The sequence below is a fragment of the Ylistrum balloti genome, unplaced genomic scaffold, assembly GCF_031769215.1.
Source record: "Ylistrum balloti isolate Yb309-2 unplaced genomic scaffold, AGI_CSIRO_Ybal_v1 Utg371556, whole genome shotgun sequence".
In the NCBI taxonomy this organism is placed as follows: Eukaryota; Metazoa; Mollusca; class Bivalvia; order Pectinida; family Pectinidae; genus Ylistrum; species Ylistrum balloti.
Genome location: NW_026782800.1, coordinates 532,838 through 549,761, shown reverse-complemented (window position 1 = coordinate 549,761; position 16,924 = coordinate 532,838). Strand labels below are relative to the sequence as shown.

Below are 16,924 nucleotides of genomic sequence, written 5' to 3'. Positions count from 1 at the left end.
GTGAAAATAGAAACAGAGGCAAACTTCACTCAGAAACCAGGTATTGTTGTGTAAATCTTACGAAATCCATGTAATGTAACCCTCTCATAATAGGAACCGCGTTTACAACCAACACCTCCAACTTCATGGCGCACAAGGACTTAAAATGTTTCCAATGAGACCAGGAGACTACCACGATAATGTTCGATAGTCTTTGTCGATGTACATCCCTGTTATTTTAACGGGAATGATTGAAACTGGAGATTTTCATCTTCGTGTGTAATACAAGTCTTTAATTAATTCTTTTAACTCACATACACATACATTATTACGTACGTACAAGGACTAGAGTTACACTTCAACATTACTGGGGTAACCACTGACGAGTCTTAGAAATACGAAACAATTCTGTGATATAGCACACCCTCCACAATTTGACTCTACAGTATCAAATTCTAAATTTGCATCAATGAAGTGTTATTCATCTTCTGTCAATCCTTAGTCACTAAAACGCTTTACTTTAATGACAATGAATGTTGGGCATAAATTTTCTGTCATCCGAGTATTGCAGGTCACGAAACTAGGATGGGACAGCTAAGCCAAATGAAAATATATCCTGTTTGTGGTCCTACACTCACATTTGTAAGGTAATTTTCAATGAAGCACTGTTAAAGTTAATTTGAGATCTGCCATCTTTAAAAACCATCTAATTTTTTTTTTTCTGAAAAATGCCTACCTACCGACCCTATTTTTAAATAACATTTTACAGGAAATAAATATATCTTTTCTCTACTGTCATATGTTTTATGTTGAAGATGTCGAGCTGAGAAAGATAAACTTACAACACAGGATTTTTAAAATGTGCAGGTCGATGAACGGCTTTATGATCTCGTAGAGAAATAATCTGTTAGCTTGTGTGATATGAAGTTGTTTGTGTTTGATGTTCTGTAGAATACCAGGGGTTCCAATGATGTAATCATTTGTTCTCATTATTTGGAAACGTGACATTAACTACTTGGAATGGCAATGACTTACATGTACATAACAGGTGCCCGTGATTCTTCATATCACTAAGCGTTGGCGGCAGAGCGACAATCCCCGTCGTAGCAAGGGACGCAATCCAAACAATAATTGACAAACTCAGAACACGAAAACAGGTTCGCACCCTGTTACTCTATCACCGACATCGGTACCTTGCAGGAACACGTGAATAACACATCGCTGTAACCGCTGGAAATTCGAGGTCGAGTAATATCCTGGAGGGGGATTGTGTAACCCTGGTGAATGCTATAAACCAGATGTCACGTGTTCGAATCCTAGCGGAGGCAATGCAATAAGCTAGATGTCACGTGTTCGAATCCTAGCGAAGGCAATGCAATAAGCTAGATGTCACGTGTTCGAATCCTAGCGAAGGCAATGCGACAAATAAAGGCCACATTTACACAAATCTTTAAGACATTTTTAATATCATAATAATCAAATATCTGAAGCTGTACACAAAAAGCAGTAGATGACTGGAGTACAGACTCTCCGTCATGATGTATATACAACACACTGAATCAGTAGAGCTAATAAGATATTAATTTGTGTCTTATAGGATACATGAAGTACAGATTTAAGTTCTTGATATTTATAAAAATCAACATCAGCCTTATCAGGGATATATATATATTGTTTATCATGACAATATACATTGTATACAATATGGGAACATCTTTCACACAGGCCAAGAAAGAATTAGAAAACATGATTTTTTTTGTTTAAGAATGAAATAAAACTGTTTGGAAATATATAGATTACTGTGCATAGAATGAAAAAATCGTTTCTTAGAATTCATAAATTTTTATAAAATTTTAAAGTTTTAATGAAATATATAAAACATTTCTTAAATGAAAAAATGTGAATTACATAAAGAATGTCTACATTTCATTAAATATATAAAATTGTTACAGAAAATTGGTTGAAGTAACAAGACTCGAAAAAAAATTTCTTTAATAAAATGACACAGATGTTATATATTTACATATTATACAAGAATGTGTACATGATTATACAAATGATATTTCTTATTAGCATGTTAATGAACAATACATTTACACATGAGTCAGCAGACAAAAGTTGTAATCTTAAGAACAACCAACTTCTAATATCATAGTGTAATGAGACAAAATGGCACAATATTTGAATATATCAGAGCCAGGTAACTGTGTTGACACTGTTAGATTCGGACTAGAAGTGTGTAGACATTGAAGAAACATCAGTGTACATACACCCTTCTTGTTAACTGTCTAGAACGGCTCTCGTCCTTCTGGGCCCAACTTGGGCCGTGGTATATGGCCATTCCTGTAAAATTAATGTGTGACAAGCTTTAACTATTTTTCTAGAATATTTTTGTTCTATTTCTTCATAATTCAGAATCCAGAAATAACGATGATTGTGGTTTCCTAATTATCAATGGATCAAACCACATCAACTGTTTCATCGCGGTAACCAGTAATCAATTTATCTTTCTGAAGAAAATTTTTTTTTTTTTGAATCTGACCCCAAAAAAGTACCTGCATACTATACCCAAGTGTGCACTATACCCGCAAATTTACGGTAAGCAAAAAAATGCTCAAATTTCCTTCTAATTCCAGAAGTTCATATAAAAAAAGGTTAACTGTCGGCAACATCTGACCTTGAAATAAAACAATTGACCTTGTGCTGTAATATATAACACATTATTACAATCTTGACCTTGACCTATTTTCAAAAATCAATAAGTTTTAGCAAATTCTCAGAAATCCCTGCCTCAAATCTGATGATCTACCAAATCTCATATTCTTGAACTGTAATTTATTTAAAAAAGACAATTATGATTAAATTTTAATTAAATTTAATCGACCGTGATCTGTTGTCCTTCAGATGAAAAATGACGTTGACCTTACCATTTGTATGCATCCTGATCTGATGGGTTTGTTGTGACCTCCACAGGATAGCGATGTTCTGGATGGCCACCATCATATGCATGGTTGTGATAATTTCCTCGGGTATAATCAGATGGTGTGCCATTCTGGATGTAACCATTTCTCTCATTCTGATAATTATATTGGTTGTCATAATCTGTATTTCTATAAAGAAGACAAAAATGGAAGAAATAGTTTTAAAAAATGAATGAAAAAACGCTTGGTCTGTTCTAACTCTAATTGAAACAAATGACTTGGAAAAAGTTTACAGAAAAAAAGTCAAAGACATACAAGTTTGCATGCAAAATCTCTAGTGGATTTTGTCCCTTTTTTATTCAACTCATATGAAAACCTTATTTTCATCTTCTATGAAAGTCCAGACTTCATTGTGATAAATTAATACAGATTCAAAACCATGATATTCAAATTAACCTATCACTCAAACCATTTAAAAAAAAAAGTTTCTATTTTGATTAATTTTTCAAAATTGTACATTTTAAAGCTGATTGATTTATGTTCTTCTGACAATTTTTGTCATTTAAAGAAGAAAATTAATTTTTAGTAGATTTATTATTTTCGAGTTACCTCCCTTCGTGTAGATTTTTGCAATAATCAAGTTACAGACAAAGCTCCAGTATTCCAATTTATGCCAATATTGTCATATTAAAATTCCCTAAAAATAATATGCTAACTAAATGTATCACCAGATTAGTTTTTATTAATGTAAATGCAGACAACTTATTTACATTCTGTTTTTATTTCTTTGATGACCATAGTTATCATTTGCTAGTTAAAATTCTATAACATTACACAGACATGCATCATATTTAGGAAAAGAACAAACTAAAAGCTTTCATGATAAAAAAATTTTTTTTTATCCCTTTTTCAGTTTCAACCCTGGGGAAGAAATTCTGGAATTGTCAGACCAGCTTAACCAGAGTGAACTTCTCTTTAGCTTGATTGCTGGAGCCTAAGGCTAGTAAACCCTGGAGGTTCTGGGTTTGATCTCTCGTGGAGGCATTGAAATAATTGATGACTTTTGTTACAATTCAATCACAAATTTACCTCAGCAATTCTGATGCTACATTATATCATCTTCAAATTAAGAATTTCTAGTGCACAGTTTTAAAACAAAGTATTTACACCAAATCCAGATTAGTTGATCCTCAACCATGAATAATTAAACATGCAGGTTAGAATGTTAATAATTGTTTAAAACACCATCAACACAGCACAGGAACAGTGCTTACAAGACAAATTAAAGTATGAAATCTGTGTACTGCTAAAAAATAACTTGTTAAAAAGTCAATATTTTCTCGTATGTGAAGTAAAAATATTAGGTCAAACTTTTGTAACCAAAAAACTCAAAGAAAATAAAGAAAATGCCTGCAAAATCAAGAATATGTGAACAAATGAACTCAAAGTTGTGAATGAAAAATCATTTGAAAACCATTAACTCTGACGGTCATGGTTTCAAACTGACCTGTATTTAGACTTATCTCCCCTTTGGTAAGGGGCTGGTCGTGATATTCGGTGTTTATAAGGACCACTGCCCCTGTGAACCATGGGAGGTGGATAATACGCATGCTCAACATGATGGTTTATTGCATAAGGTGGAAACCGACCACTGTCCGAGTCAGAATCTTTTTCGCTGAAATAAATTGTTGATATACAGAAAAAACATGCAATATAGTAAATTTGGATGAAAATAACCTTGAATTTTTCAATTTCTCTCTGATCACGCAACTTAGAGATGAAAAGTCCAATCCGATTTTTTAAAATCATTTTTAAATTAGCAATGTGGAAGGCTATTGAAAACACATTTAAAGAGGTTACCAAACAGTTTGTAAAAGATAATTAACAAGGACTGTAGCACTCTATACAAATGAAAAATGATCTAATCCTCATCGCAAGTTGTGTGAGATTTTCTCCCAAAACAGAAATATAATGAATATAAGCATTACTTAAGACATAAAAAGTAATTGAATAACTTTAAAGTATTTTTACTAAATTATGTTCTTGTAAGTTTTTATTCAGATGGTCTGTAATCATAAGTTATCATACACATTCATTCAACACAATTATTGTACGGTAATTTTTTTTATATTTGAGTTCCGTTAAAAGTGAAACTAATTACAGTTAAACTTTATTATTTCGAAGTTGGCAGGATTGTTGGAAAAATTTGAGTTATCCGTGTTTTGATTAACAGAGATTGAATGTTACGCGTCAGATGAAACTTTTCATCTAACAAGGGTTGGCTGTAAAAATGTATCCAGTCGTAGCCTATATGTTTCACATTGTAGTTTTTGGTACCAAGGAATTTAATAATAACAGAGAATTGTCAATTACATTTACTGGGGAATTAACTTTTAACCAAATCTGAAGAGAAAGCTCCATGGTCACTCTATCTTGTAAACATAAGGGAGACAACTCCAACGTGAAAAAAACATTTTAGCTCAAAATTTGAACTCTCCTACTTTGCCTATAGAGAAGCGGTACTGCTCTCTAAATTTTAAATCTGATGATCTGTAAGTATTTCTGTGAAAACTTGACATTGATCTACATGTAGATCTGGATCTATTCCTACATTTTATAAACACTTATATTATTCACCCTGGAGAGATGAGGAGTTAAAGGTATGTATTTATACAGCAAATATTATGATTTAGAAATTTTCAAAACTTAAAAAATTTGAATTTTTTAACAGTTCTAAAATTCTAAATATTTTCTAAAATTGCTGAAACAGGAATATGATAACAGAAGGGAAAGAAAGACGCAAGAAAAGTCGGAGGTTGGAATAATATCATTTTAAAATTTAATTCACGCTGATATGATATAGAATGCAAAGCATTAGAATTCAGGTACTGTCAATCAGTTATATTTTCTGTGGGATTTATTTTCGCATTAACAGGGGAGGAGATTCAATCCCGAATGCAAATCTTTCATGATTATTTATACACAAATACCTCTGGATGGCATCTGTGTTGGTTCAGTTACTGATATTAGAGTCTTGAAGAATCATTGGGTCTCTAACAACTAATCAATCACCAATTTAAACTCATGATAGATCAGCGTTTTACAATATCATGTATTTGCAGATATGTCTGAAGAAATAAGTTTGTGCAGTAAAATATTCATGAAATCTGAAATATTTACTTTTTAGGAACATTTTCCAGAGATAATCTTTACAATAACATTTAAAATGTGTGTCACGATAGATTCAGATTAACCCGAAACTGACAATCAAAAATAAACAAATAAAACATTCATTTTTTCAAATAGAAGCAAGATTACACTTTACTCCATACTTAAAAATTTTGCTTACACTTTGATAAAAAATATTCTTTCACTTTTTCAGTAAAGCCTACCAGTTACCCAGACTTCATCACTAACTATAATAAGACATATGTGTTCGTAGAATTTGTGGGTGGTTGAAAAAGAAACCATCACAAGTCATGATAAATAAACTCCTTGAATTTCTGTTGCCTTGCATTTTAAACAACAAATTCTATCAACAAACATACTTCATTTCAACTTCTTTATCAACTGTTAAGTAATACAATAAAATAATCAGATGCTCATTATACTTAGTTATCAACAAAATAAAGAAATGTTCCAAGGAACCTAAATAGAACCTCCTCCACCCTAGACACTGAGTCAGAGCTCAGCTGCTAGCCACCTCCCTCCTCCCTAAATAGAACAACCTCCTCCACCCTAGACACTGAGTCAGAGCTCAGCTGCTAGCCACCTCCCTCCTCCCTAAATAGAACAACCTCCTCCACCCTAGACATTGAGCCAGAGCTCAGCTGCTAGCCACCTCCCTCCTCCCTAAATAGAACAACCTCCTCCAACCTAGACATTGAGTCAGAGCTCAGCTGCTAGCCACCTCCCTCTTCCCTAAATAGAACAACCTCCTCCACCCTAGACATTGAGTCAGAGCTCAGCTGCTAGCCACCTCCCTCCTCCCTAAATAGAACAACCTCCTCCACCCTAGACATTGAGTCAGAGCTCAGCTGCTAGCTACCTCCCTCCTCCCTAAATAGAACAACCACCTCCAACCTAGACATTGAGTCAGAGCACAGCTGCTAGCCACCTCCCTCCTCCCTAAATAGAACAACCTCCTCCAACCTAGACATTGAGTCAGAGCTCAGCTGCTAGCCATCTCCCTCCTCCCTAAATAGAACAACCTCCTCCACCCTAGACATTGAGTCAGAGCTCAGCTGCTAGCCACCTCCCTCCTCTCTAAATAGAACAACCTCCTCCACCCTAGACATTGAGTCAGAGCTCAGCTGCTAGCCACATCCCTCCTCCCTAAATGGAACAACCTCCTCCACCCTAGACATTGAGTCAGAGCTCAGCTGCTAGCCACATCCCTCCTCCCTAAATAGAACAACCTCCTCCACCCTAGACATTGAGTCAGAGCTCAGCTGCTAGCCACCTCATTCCTCTCTAAATAGAACAACCTCCTCCAACCTAGACATTGAGCCAGAGCTCAGCTGCTAGCCACCTCCCTCCTTCCTAAATAGAACAATCTCCTCCACCCTAGACACTGAGTCAGAGCTCAGCTGCTAGCCACCTCCCTCTTCCCTAAATAGAACAATCTCCTCCACCCTTGACATTGAGTCAGAGCTCAGCTGCTAGCCACCTCCCTCCTTCCTAAATAGAACAACCTCCTCCAACCTAGACATTGAGTCAGAGCTCAGCTGCTAGCCACCTCCCTCCGGTCTAAATAGAACAACCTCCTCCAACCTAGACATTGAGTCAGAGCTCAGCTGCTAGCCACCTCCCTCTTCTTAAATAGAACAATCTCCTCCACCCTAGACACTGAGTCAGAGCTCAGCTGCTAGCCACCTCCCTCCTCCCTAAATAGAACAACCTCCTCCACCCTAGACATTGAGTCAGATCTCAGCTGCTAGCCACCTCCCTCCTCCCTAAATAGAACAACCTCCTCCACCCTAGACATTGAGTCAGAGCTCAGCTGCTAGCTACCTCCCTCCTCCCTAAATAGAACAACCACGTCAATCCAGCATATCAAAATAAGATAAGGATTTATTTTGGTCAATTAAAGACCACATGACATGTAATTTAATCTACTATGTTAGATATTAATGATGTTATTCACATCCCACTACATTGTAACATGTTACAGTTAGCACTACCATAAATATAATGTTAAGTAATACAGGTGCTGTAAATGTACCTAGTTTTTGCAGGTTCAAATTTTAGCGCATCCCGTTAATCAGATCAGAACAGAATTGATTTAGTAATTGATTTAACCAAAATACATTTACGACAGAAAAATACTTAAAAAGTATGAAAAGCACAATTATAATTTAGCACAAGGTATACAGCACAAAATGTGCTAAAATAAGACTACCATTACTTTGGCACATTTACAGTAATTATGATTGTGTTACAAGTTACCATCAAAATATTTCCCTTAGTTTGTGATTATAGGAATCATAACCACTGCAGGGTTTGGTGAAATATGAGAACCTATTAGAATTATGGACACACCATGTACTTAGGTCATTAATTTTTTTTTATAATAATTATTTCGTTGAAAAAAAAAAAAAAAAAATTCTGATTGATATTTCAAAACAATTGATACAGAGACAGTTACACCATTAATTTGATAGTGGTTCAGTAAGCCCTCGGTATCACACACTTGGTTACCACATGGTATTCAGTGTGGATAGGAAGCAAGGCAGTCACTCGCAACAAGCTTGGGATAAGTTAGTCTTTTTCATTATCACCATTGACAGGTACTTGAACCTAGAACTTCTGGCTTCAGGACCTTGAGAAGCAAGATTGGTCAGCTTTCTTACAAGGGCTGATTGATAAGTTGTGAGCCTCATATTTAAGGGTTTGACTTTTGGTGGACATATTGCATTATTTTTCAACATAATCCCCTTCAGTATCTATACACTTTTGTCAATGATGTTTAACAGCCTCAATGAAATCCTTTTCTTGACTGTTCAAAAAGTCCTTCACTACATGTATGACGTCATCATCAGACCGAAAGTGGGTACTGAAAATGAACATTTTCAATTTTGGAAATAAATGTCTGATGGAGTGAGATCAGATAAATAAGGTGGATGCTCGATCAATTCAAAGCCACAATCATTTACAGCAGCCATTACAATGATAGACTTGTGACCAGGGACATTGTCCTGGTGAAATGACACACCTTTCCCAAGTTTTCCGCTCTTAAACTCTTGAGTTTAATTTTTTCTTTAAACTGCTGAAGAACTGATGCATAATATATGCCATTGATAGTTTGTCCCTTTTGCAGATAATCTACCACCAGAATACCATCAGCATCCCAGAAAACTGAGGTCATAACCTCTCCAGCTGATGGAACAGTCTTTGTCTTGTTCCATGAAAGTGAACCAAGGTACATTGTTTTGATTGTTGTTTGGCCTCCTAGGTGAAAAGATAGACCCATGTTTCATCTGTAGTCACAAATCGCCGCAAAAATTAGCAGGATCTGCCTCTAAAAGGTTCAGATTAGCATGTAGCAAAGTCCGCCTGGTGTGCTTCTAATCAACTGGCAGAAGTCTTGGTATCCAACGGGCGGTGTGCTTACTCATTGCAAGATCTTTGGTAAGAATGGAGTGTACTCTTTTCTATTAAATTCCAACTGTAACGGTCATATGTCTCCCTGTAACTCGCCTATCAGACATAACATCATGACTTCATTAACCATTTCTGGGGTTGCAACAGTGACAGGCCTTCCAGGACGGCATCATCCCCAATGCTCTGCCTGCCACGCTTAAATTCCACCACCTACCTTTTCACTGTAGCAATCTAAAGGAGCATCATTCCATAGTGCTGCTACCATATCAGTATGGCTATCCTTAGGTGCTAGACCTTTCTGACATAAATATTGAATCACTGCTATTTTGTCCCTTTTGCAAAAGTCACCTGCCTTGCTCACTTTAGAGTGCTACCTCTCCAACATAAACAGACCAAATAACACCAGTGTTTGGATACACAGCCTTAGATAGTCAGAAAGCAGTAGAGCAGAAAAAGGACACCCCTGCTTCACTTCTTCAATACAAGGCTCACAACTTATCAATCAGCCCTCACACCAGTAGAGCTAACAATTGGCTAAAGGGGAAGTATTTTCAACTGTAGTCGAACCTACTTATCTTGAACTTGGCAGGACCATGGGAGACTTCCATATAACTGATGGTATCCCGTTTAAATGAGTTGAAATTTTTTTAGTAAATTAAGGCAGGGACCTATCAAATGCTTCAAACTATACGGGGTCTTCAAAATATACGAGTTAAAGATAACAAAGTTTGACTATATATATATGTATAGCCAGTCTTTTGTCTATACTGACTGGTAAAGGACAGTTTAGGAAAGCTGTGCTGGACACAGAGAATGCAGTTTGATATATTAGTATCCCCTGGGACCAACTGTATTATAGCAGGTCACAAAACTACAACAAATATTATCTAATAACATACACAATTTTAGTGATTATAAAACTTGGTCACATTTCTATTTCATGTCCCTTTTTAAAATAAATATTGAAAATTTGAATTTAATAGCTTGTATTAATAAAGCATTCCTACACCTCCAGCGAGTGCTACATGGACTACAGAATCTGTAAGCAAGTGCTGCATTATGTTATCCACAAGGGAACCTCAGAATGAATTTGCTCCACGATAACAGATTTGATAAACCAGAAGGAAATTTCATTTATCATTTAGATAGCAAAATCAAATATCTGAATCAGAAAGTTTTGTAATTTTCATATATGGTTTATCTTAAGGTTCCACTGTGTAAAGGAGACTACAAATCTCTTACATGGTTTTCTTTGTGTCCTCTCTGCAGTTGAACAACAAGGGAGATAATCAATGGCAATGTTTGAGATTAAGGGAGATAATCCATGTAAAACATCCAAGGAGATAACAAAACAGACTTTTAGTCACAAAATATTGAGTGACAAAATAGGCTATTTTTTTTAAACTTTCTTTAAAGAGTTTTTATGTGTTTGATACGGTAAAGTCTTTTTGATTTAGAGAGAGAAATCAAATAACGATGCAAATGCTGTTTCCATGACCTTCAAAATTGAGTTCTACACAGGTCATAGGTCATCTAGTAATTCCAAACTCTGACCTATCAAATAACCTTCATCATGGGTCATATACTATGTGTAGGTCATCGCAAACACAGAAGTTCAATACACATGTACCTCTGTACAATGTATGATTTAATATCAATGACCCTGATGACCATAATTATAACAGACTATACTTCATTACAATACATGATGGACTAATAATGACAATGACCAATGGTTGGTCATAAGTTCGACTATACATGTGACATACTAACCTGTGTTGTCGGCGGCTGTGCCGATATATAACAAGGGAGATAATCAAGACGAGGCAGATAAGCAGCAATATAATACACGATGCAGCGACACCTATCACCAACTTCTCATAAGTGTTTAATTCTCCAGTCCCTGCAATAAAACAGTCAATAACTTTAATGACGAACAGTTATGAATTATTTTCCAATTATCTCTATTCTTTTACAACGGTGGTGTTGACAAACATCCTATACAACAGAGATTTTTACCTATACACTTCCGGTATTGAAAATAAACTAAAGCAGAAGTAATTATCTATTTTCAAGTGTAAACAACAAGGATTTGAAGTAAACAACAATGACTTTAAATTGAGTAGGAATAATTTGTTTAAGTGTTCTGACAAGGTTGTCATTTTCAATTTTTTAAGTTTTACTCAAAAAGGACATTAATGAATGCTTCATATTAATCTATATTTAGATAATTTTGTTTTGTGTCAAATTTTACCACTGCAGTTGCATAAGTACAGAATACTCACAAGCACATTTTGGTTGGGTGGTATCACTCCAGACACTGGTATTTAGACATGTGACATTTTGTGGACCAATCACACGATGTCCGAATCGTTTACAGCCGACAGTGACGACAGTGCCGTGGGATGTGTTGTATGTACTAAGGTCAATAAGGACATCTGTAACCTGGGCGATCACATTACAGGAGGCTGTCAACAGAGAAATTAAAAACAATATATATTTACTATTGTATACAGATGGGTAATTACATAGTACAATAAAACCAATGATGAATAATTGTAAACCCAAAAGCAACTCAATTATTTTTGCAGGATCACTAATTTGACAGTAAACAAAAATCAGTTTAAAAGTAAGCCCTCCCCTAACTTTGATACTTCAAATACTATAAACACTGTGCTGGGGTTGGGGGAGGGGTTAGTTTATCCCAGGATAAACAAGGACATTTTTATCAAGATCCCCTTGTTCATTTATAAAATATATACATTAAAGTAAGAATCATTGAAAACAGGAAGATATCAGCCAATCAGGTCACAGTAGCCTTGTTAAAGGTTCACAGAAATTGCTGATAATCAAACTTGAACAAGGAGTTAAGGTAACAAGTCTGCCAAGCAAGTCTCATCATTATTCATTTGTTCCTTTAAATGATAGCATGTGGAAAGCATTCAGTTAGAGTGCCAAACGATACCAGCCAATCAAGTCACGTTAATTATGCATAGAGTTTGCCGATAATTAAACCTGAATAAATCAAGTTTCCTAAAAATCTCATGAGGGTGAGTACGAAGCAAGTTTCATCAAAATCTGACCGGTCCTTCAAAACATACAATGTAGAAAGCAGCATCCGAGGGTAATTATAGAAATCAGCCAATCAGGTCACAGCAGCCTCAGTAGATATACACAGAGTTTGCTGTTAATCAAACTTGGCTAAGGGATTAAGGTAACAAGTGTACTAACCAAGTTTCATCAAAATCTGACCAGTCCTTCAAAAGATGACATGTGGAAAGCAGCATCGAGACAGACAAAACCCATTTGAAAATCCGACACCAACTATGTTGGGCGGGACAATAATTAAGGTATATTGGTGGTTATAGATATTGAAATTTGGTTTTAACAACAAAATTCATGATCAATTCTCAAGCGTATGCTTAGAAACAAGCATACTATCCACATTCTAAAATAATTTGAGTCTGAAAGGTTGTAATTATCACAATATCAATGAAATTCAACAAAAAACAGAAGACCTCATAATTTTGTTCTAAATGGTCCCCAACATTGTCTTATCCAATTGAAACACTCCTTTCATTGATGACGAAGAAGCTCTGCCCACTTTTCAGTGAAGATATTTCAGGTCAGGATATATGTTGAGACATAATGAAAGGCTGCCGACGTTTGTCTGCTTGGATTATCTGCTTAAATTGTTGTTTATGTTGATTTCTGGTGTATATATCCTAAATTCGTCATGTCTATCTATAAATAGTAACAGTATTTGTTCTCTAACGTAGATCAGAAAAACAGACATCGAGGAGAGGCATATGTTATCTTTATCGACAATCTGACATTAAACCTACCTTCTAGAAGTAGAGAAAAGTGAATTGGAAAATGTCACAAACATTATCATTATCATACTCTTAGTCACATTTCAATGACAAATTTTAGTATGCCTTTATTACACATTCTCCAATGTCGATTTCAATCTTCTACCTCAAAAGGAAAGATGGTCACCATCTTTGGGCCAGCGCCAGAAACCATGACTATATCGAGAATTAGATCATGAATAATATCCAATGAAAAATGTGTATTGAACCATTATTTTAGAATATGGTATAAACTCGATAAGTACATCCCTGCCTGTAAGTACTACATGTGTAGTGGAACCATGGGCTTATCATTGTAAATCCACAGTATCATATTTATTCCTGTGTGAACTTCCATTAAACAGTTATAGTCCTGAGTATATGTAAAGATAAAGACCTGAGTATAATAGCTCAGCCTTGATCTAAATATCAACAATATTACTTTACATTAATCCTGGATATTTTTAATTAAAAAAATTTCAGGTTCTATGTATATATATATTTCAGTAGAAGGGATTATCGAGGCACCTAAATTTAAATACTGTTGTCAATTGCAGTTTATAATTTTGTCTTTGTTTTATGTTCTATGTATGTGATGTAACTTATGTAGTATTTGTGTCTTGATAAAGCAGTGGATAGCCTGTAAAATTTTAAAATTTGACAATACACCTGTTTGTTCTGTTGTTATTACATCATCGATCATATACATAAATCATAAAATCGGAAACCTCTCGGACTCCTCTACAGACACCGAGAAACTTTCTAAAATATACATGTATATATATATTTCAATATGAAATAACGAGAGGAATTGTCGCTGTTCACTGAACCATGACAAGATTGATGAAGAGGTAATTACAATCAATCATTTATTCGGGAGTATGCATGAGGTACTAAAGACAGTACGACACATTGAATTCCTGTCGTGTGTTGACTTTGCTCAGGAGCTGTAACGCTGTATCAGTTATTGATAACGCCACACTCAGAAGATCATAAATATGGTCACTTTAATGTTCCACATAAAACTACGATGTTAAAAACTATACGGTACCTCACTCTTCTCTGTGGAGAGATAAATTTACCAGGTTAACTCAGTAATAAGCCCAGGGACCAACACACATGTAACTCCAAGTTACAATTTTCTGGGGCCCATTTCAGATATCTATAATATATTATGGTGGGCTAATTACAGGACACTGAAATAGCAGATTTGTATCATCACATTATGACAATATATCTATAATATATTATAGTGGGCTTATTACAGGACACTGAAATAGCAGATTTGTATCATCACATTATGACAATATATCTATAATATATGGTGGTGGGCTAATTACAGGACACTGAAATAGCAGATTTGTATCATCACATTATGACAATATATCTATAATATATTATAGTGGGCTTATTACAGGACACTGAAATAGCAGATTTGTATCATCACATTATGACAATATATCTATAATATATGATGGTGGGCTAATTACAGGACACTGAAACAGCAGATTTGTATCATCACATCATGGCAATATATATATAATATATTATAGTGGGCTTATTACAGGACACTGAAATAGCAGATTTATACCATCACATCATGGCAATGTAAATCTGTAATATATTTTAGTGGGCTTATTACCAGGATAGGATTATAACTGGATGAATTTAGTACCCATATTTTAATATAATATGCTTGTCAACGTGTTTTAGGAAGGAATATTTTGTTAGGTGGTATATAAATGATATCTGTGTTTTACATGTGGTGGATATGATCAGCTGTTTTACATCACAGGACACGCAAGAAATCTGAACACACATGCATATCATTGAAAGTGTATGTTTTCACCTTGATAGCTCAGGGAGACGTAAAATTAGTGAACTATTATCACCTCTGCTTAACAAAAGATGGCAACAACTGTATAATTAATTGGTGTATTGTGACTTGTGAGAAGATTACTTTGAGTTCTGACAGCACTTATGTCACGAACATTAAAAGGTGTTTATGAATTGTCATCTATTTGATGCCATTCAAAAAATTATTGCATGACATTAAGCAGAATGTATGATATTATGCAAAATATAAATAGTACTTTCTTCATCTGGCATTTTGATAAACCCATATCTGATAACACATGAGACTATCTCTTCAGTAAAATTTTAACTTTAAGAAATACTTACTCATTGTCCTGCAATGAGCCCACATTTTTATTTCTGACCTGAGTTATGTGTTAAACTAGCCCTTGTATGGGCTTATTTTGCCAATAGGATATGTAACGTTTACTTATGAAATAATTGAGAACCATGGTATAAACAATCATAAACTTTTGAACAGGTTGATATTTAATTATACTAACCCTCAATTATTATCTATATATAGTAACAATTTAGAAATGGAAGTAATTCAAAGTTAAACAGAGAAAAAAGGTGATAGCCTTTACAAATGTATCTAACCACAAAACATTATAAAAACACACCATAATTCACCACACAGTTGATTACTTGTTTTTGTTTTTCTTTACAAGTGCTGTGATGTCCTGACCTGTTGACCTGTCTAAGCTTTGTACTGACAGTTGACATATATGGTCAGAAAAAGGGCGACTATTTCTGTCAAATGTAACCTTAATGTTTCACCAAGTTGATAGATCCATTTTGACAGGGGATTATCAAAAAATTGTTTCATCATTTATATACTTTTAACATTATGCTAATATATACATGTTTCTACAACAAAATCTGTCTTAATCAGTATTTTTCTCTTTCCTATAATGACAAACTGTTTATTTGGAATTAGACATCTCAGGTTTCTTTCATTTAAGGAAATTTCAAATCTGGAGCAAAATTTTAAAAAAATGTATAAAATGACTACAGCAAGAATCAGAAACTTGTAAACATGTAAAGATAAAAAAAACAAAAGGATATTTAAATGTTTCGTGTCAAACTTATAATAGATTCCTCATTTCAGGTAACATATGTTCAGAAAACTGTCAATTCTTCTTAAAAATTTCATTTTTTCACTTTCGGTGCTTTAATCTCTATATGCAATCATACATTCATCCTTTTTATCATTTGTTTATTTGTTTGTCCTGAAAATTTATTTTCTTTGGTAGAAATTTCTATTTTAGTGTTGAGTGACTCATCAGTGAAAATATGGGACATATTGCAAATTTTGGTAATTGATAAAAACTTCACCATCTCTACAAACACAATTAAAAGGTATACATGTAGTCACGATTTTGAAATTGTCAGGCCCAGTACACATGAACTGGTATCTTTGTTCCTGCCACATACAATGATGTAACTACAAAGTAAAACCAGTATCACACCCATCTGCTGCTTATCATTTCAAACACGTCTCCCTAGTAGGCAAATAAACTAAACAAAAGTAGGTCAAGGTCAAACTTCAAAATCCGATAAGAATGATATTTTTGTAAAAGTTAATTGTTTTGTTTCCAGAGATGTTTAGATGACTACAAAGTTAGGTCACAACTGTGGCCTTACAAATGCAGGTCTTTACCATATTTATGTGACAATTAGCCCATGCTTGTTTGTAACCCTGGTAAAACACTG

At 34.7% G+C, this 16,924-nt stretch overlaps 1 protein-coding gene across 1 annotated transcript in view; it reads right to left on the bottom strand.

Annotated features, from left to right (window-relative positions):
- Window positions 1-2,267: 2,267 nt before the first annotated feature.
- Window positions 2,268-16,924, bottom strand: part of LOC132562996 (uncharacterized) — a 39,787-nt gene continuing 25,130 nt past the window's right edge. The window contains exons 2-6 of the mRNA XM_060227761.1: window positions 11,789-11,971; window positions 11,277-11,406; window positions 4,408-4,575; window positions 2,907-3,089; window positions 2,268-2,322 (exon numbers count right to left, since the gene is read on the bottom strand). Of these exons, the coding sequence (XP_060083744.1) occupies window positions 2,268-2,322; window positions 2,907-3,089; window positions 4,408-4,575; window positions 11,277-11,406; window positions 11,789-11,971 (719 nt within the window). The remainder of the gene's footprint in view (window positions 2,323-2,906; window positions 3,090-4,407; window positions 4,576-11,276; window positions 11,407-11,788; window positions 11,972-16,924) is intronic.